Consider the following 2,905-nt stretch of genomic DNA (forward strand, 5'->3'; position numbering starts at 1 on the left):
TGCGTTTCGTAGAACCGTACAATGCGTTCGCGGAGCACGTGCTGTTTCGACGCCATATACCTGTCAGTTTCATCTATCGATCAATTAATGCAAATTTGAATTAACTAGAGCTACATGTATACTTGTTATTGTTTGTTAAAGTGGAGATTGTATGTAATTTGCACTAAAGAAATTTGTTTGTATACTGGAACTATATGTAAAGTATGGAGACTATCATTAGAATGCAGCCTATCCATGTACATTGTTTCCCTCACGTTACCTGATGTCATCCTTAAGTAATCACACACTCTCACTACACACGATTCCCAGAGTTGTTATGAACACCATACTCAAGGCAAACAAATTCAACATATGCCATGCCAACGTTCAAAGTCTTTGTGCACGACGATTCTGTAAGTTTGAAGAAGTCAAACTAATGTTGTATGACTCCAAGGTATCCGTCGCTTGCTTCTCGGAAACATGGCTAAATAATTCCATTCCTGACCAAGCCGTTTCTATACCTGGTTACCGTCTCGTACGGAACGATCGGGCGTACAAAAGGGGTGGTGGAATTGCCATCTATATTCGTGAAAATATCCTTTCCAAAACGGTTTATTCTACGAATCTGACTGCTTCGTCGATATGCAAAACGGAATGCCTGGCTGTGGAGCTTAAAATAAGCGGTGCTGTAATGTTGGTCGCCGCGATCTACAACCCGCCGGACAATGATGTTTCAACTTTTATGCAGTGTGAATTGGCAACCTTATTATCAACTTATGAGCATTGCGTGCTTACCGGAGATCTTAACACTGATTGGTTACGAAGAAGTACCAGAAAAGAACGCCTAGAAGAAATATTCACAACGTATACCATGACTGTATTAGGCACCGAGCCAACTCATTTCTATGATGATGGTTGCTCTCAACTGGACTTGCTTGTCACTAACCGACCAGATGTAGTAACCACCTTTCAACAAGTGTCCGTGCCTGGCCTGTCTAAACACGATCTCATTTTCTGCTCGTGTAACATCAACACGTGTGCTATTGATCAACATTCCGTGGAAACCTACCGAGACTATGTAAATTTCGACCCAAATTTACTGCGAGATAGCATCAATGGAATTTCTTGGGACATCTTCCGCAATATTAACGACGTCAATCAACTTACTGAATACTTCAACAGTAGTATTATGTCCGTCCATGACTCGTGTATCCCACTACGGACTGTCCGACATCGCCAGCATTACAATACTTGGTTTAATGATGCTATACGTAAGGCAATCGTAGAGAGAGACATGGCTTATAGTGACTGGAGGACTGCTCCCATGGAATATAAGGATGGAAAAAAGCAAATATATACGCAGCTAAGAAATAGGACAAATGCTCTTGTTCGACGTGTCAAATCGGAGCACATCAATCGAAATATTGTGGTTGCTGGCTCAACAATGAACCTGTGGAAGATGGTGAGAGGTCTTGGTATTGGGAAGGTGCAAGATCAAGAAGATTGTTCTTTCGATCCAAACATGATAAATCATCATTTTGCCGGTCAATTCACTATCGACAATGCTGACAGTTACGAAACCCGAAGACCACAACCTGTCGGTGGATTCTCTTTCCAACAAATTGCAGCGCACGAAGTGTTGAATGCGTTTTGTGAAGTCAAGTCAAATGCTGTTGGAACCGACGAGATTCCCACCAAATTTCTTAAAATAATTCTTCCACTCATCATCGATCACATTGTGCACCTCTACAACATGATCATTAAGACATTGACATTCCCGGAGGCTTGGAAGTGCGCCAAAATAATCCCTCTGAGAAAGAAGAAACATCTAAACTCTGTCGAAAACCTCCGCCCTATCAGCTTGTTGAGTGTTTTGTCTAAGGTTTTGGAGAAGGTACTGAAGCAACAAATCAGTACCTATTTTACATCGATGAATCTACTAAATGATGACCAAGCGGGTTTCCGGCGTGGTCATGGTGTAAAAACTGCGTTGCTTCGTGTTTATGACGATATTGCTGGACTGATTGACAGAAAGGATAAGGTGGCTTTACTGCTGATTGATTTCAGCAAAGCTTTCGACACAATATCTCATTGTCGACTCTTGCATAAGCTACATGAGCGCTTCCATTTCTCATCATCTGCTGTTGGCCTCATGAAGTCGTATTTGGCCGGGAGAACGCAAATTGTATATTGTAACCATATCTCTTCCGCTGCAGTTTCCGTTACCTCTGGGGTTCCGCAAGGATCAGTGCTTGGACCTTTGTTGTTCTCTACATACATTGATGACCTACCCGGAATATTGAGATACTGTCGAGTCCAAATGTTCGCAGATGATGTGCAACTGTACTTTTCTCATCCTGACGTTTCAACTGCAGTGGCGCGGTTAAACGATGATCTTCAACGAGTAGTAAATTGGGCTTCAAGGAATTCGTTACGCATAAATCATACAAAAACCAAAGCGATTTTATTCGGTACTAACCAGTATATGGATTCAGATCATCCATCGCTTGTCGTCGAAGGGAATTACATCCAGTTTGTAGAACACGTGAACAATCTGGGCATTATTTTTCAAAGGAATCTCAGCTGGGACAAAGCAGTATCCACCCAATGTGGTAAAGTGTATGCTGGCCTACGTACATTGCGTGCAACCACGTCAGATCTCCCTCAGCATACGAAACTCCTGCTTTTTAAGTCGCTAATATTGTCACACTTTATTCTTGGTGATGTCATCCACCTTAGCATGAGTATGGCTATGATGTCAAAATTGGAAGTTGCCTTAAATGATTGTTGCCGTTACGTATACAATTTGAATCGTTTCACGTCTGTTCGGAACCTTCAGAGGAATCTACTCGGATGTCCTTTCCGTCGTTTCTATGAAATGAGGACATGTCTGCAACTGTGGAGAATTATTCACCGTAATGAACCC

The 2,905-nt window shown here is 42.1% G+C and overlaps 1 protein-coding gene across 1 annotated transcript; it reads left to right on the forward strand.

Annotated features, from left to right (window-relative positions):
• Positions 1–356: 356 nt before the first annotated feature.
• Positions 357–2,282, forward strand: LOC129771834 (uncharacterized). Its single transcript, XM_055775909.1, has 3 exons — positions 357–392; positions 434–2,122; positions 2,196–2,282. Exons 1-3 carry the CDS (start codon positions 357–359, stop codon positions 2,280–2,282), a joined length of 1,812 nt encoding a protein of 603 aa, XP_055631884.1.
• The last annotated feature ends 623 nt before the right edge of the window (positions 2,283–2,905 follow it).

This window comes from Toxorhynchites rutilus, chromosome 2, assembly GCF_029784135.1.
Source record: "Toxorhynchites rutilus septentrionalis strain SRP chromosome 2, ASM2978413v1, whole genome shotgun sequence".
NCBI lineage: Eukaryota > Metazoa > Arthropoda > Insecta > Diptera > Culicidae > Toxorhynchites > Toxorhynchites rutilus.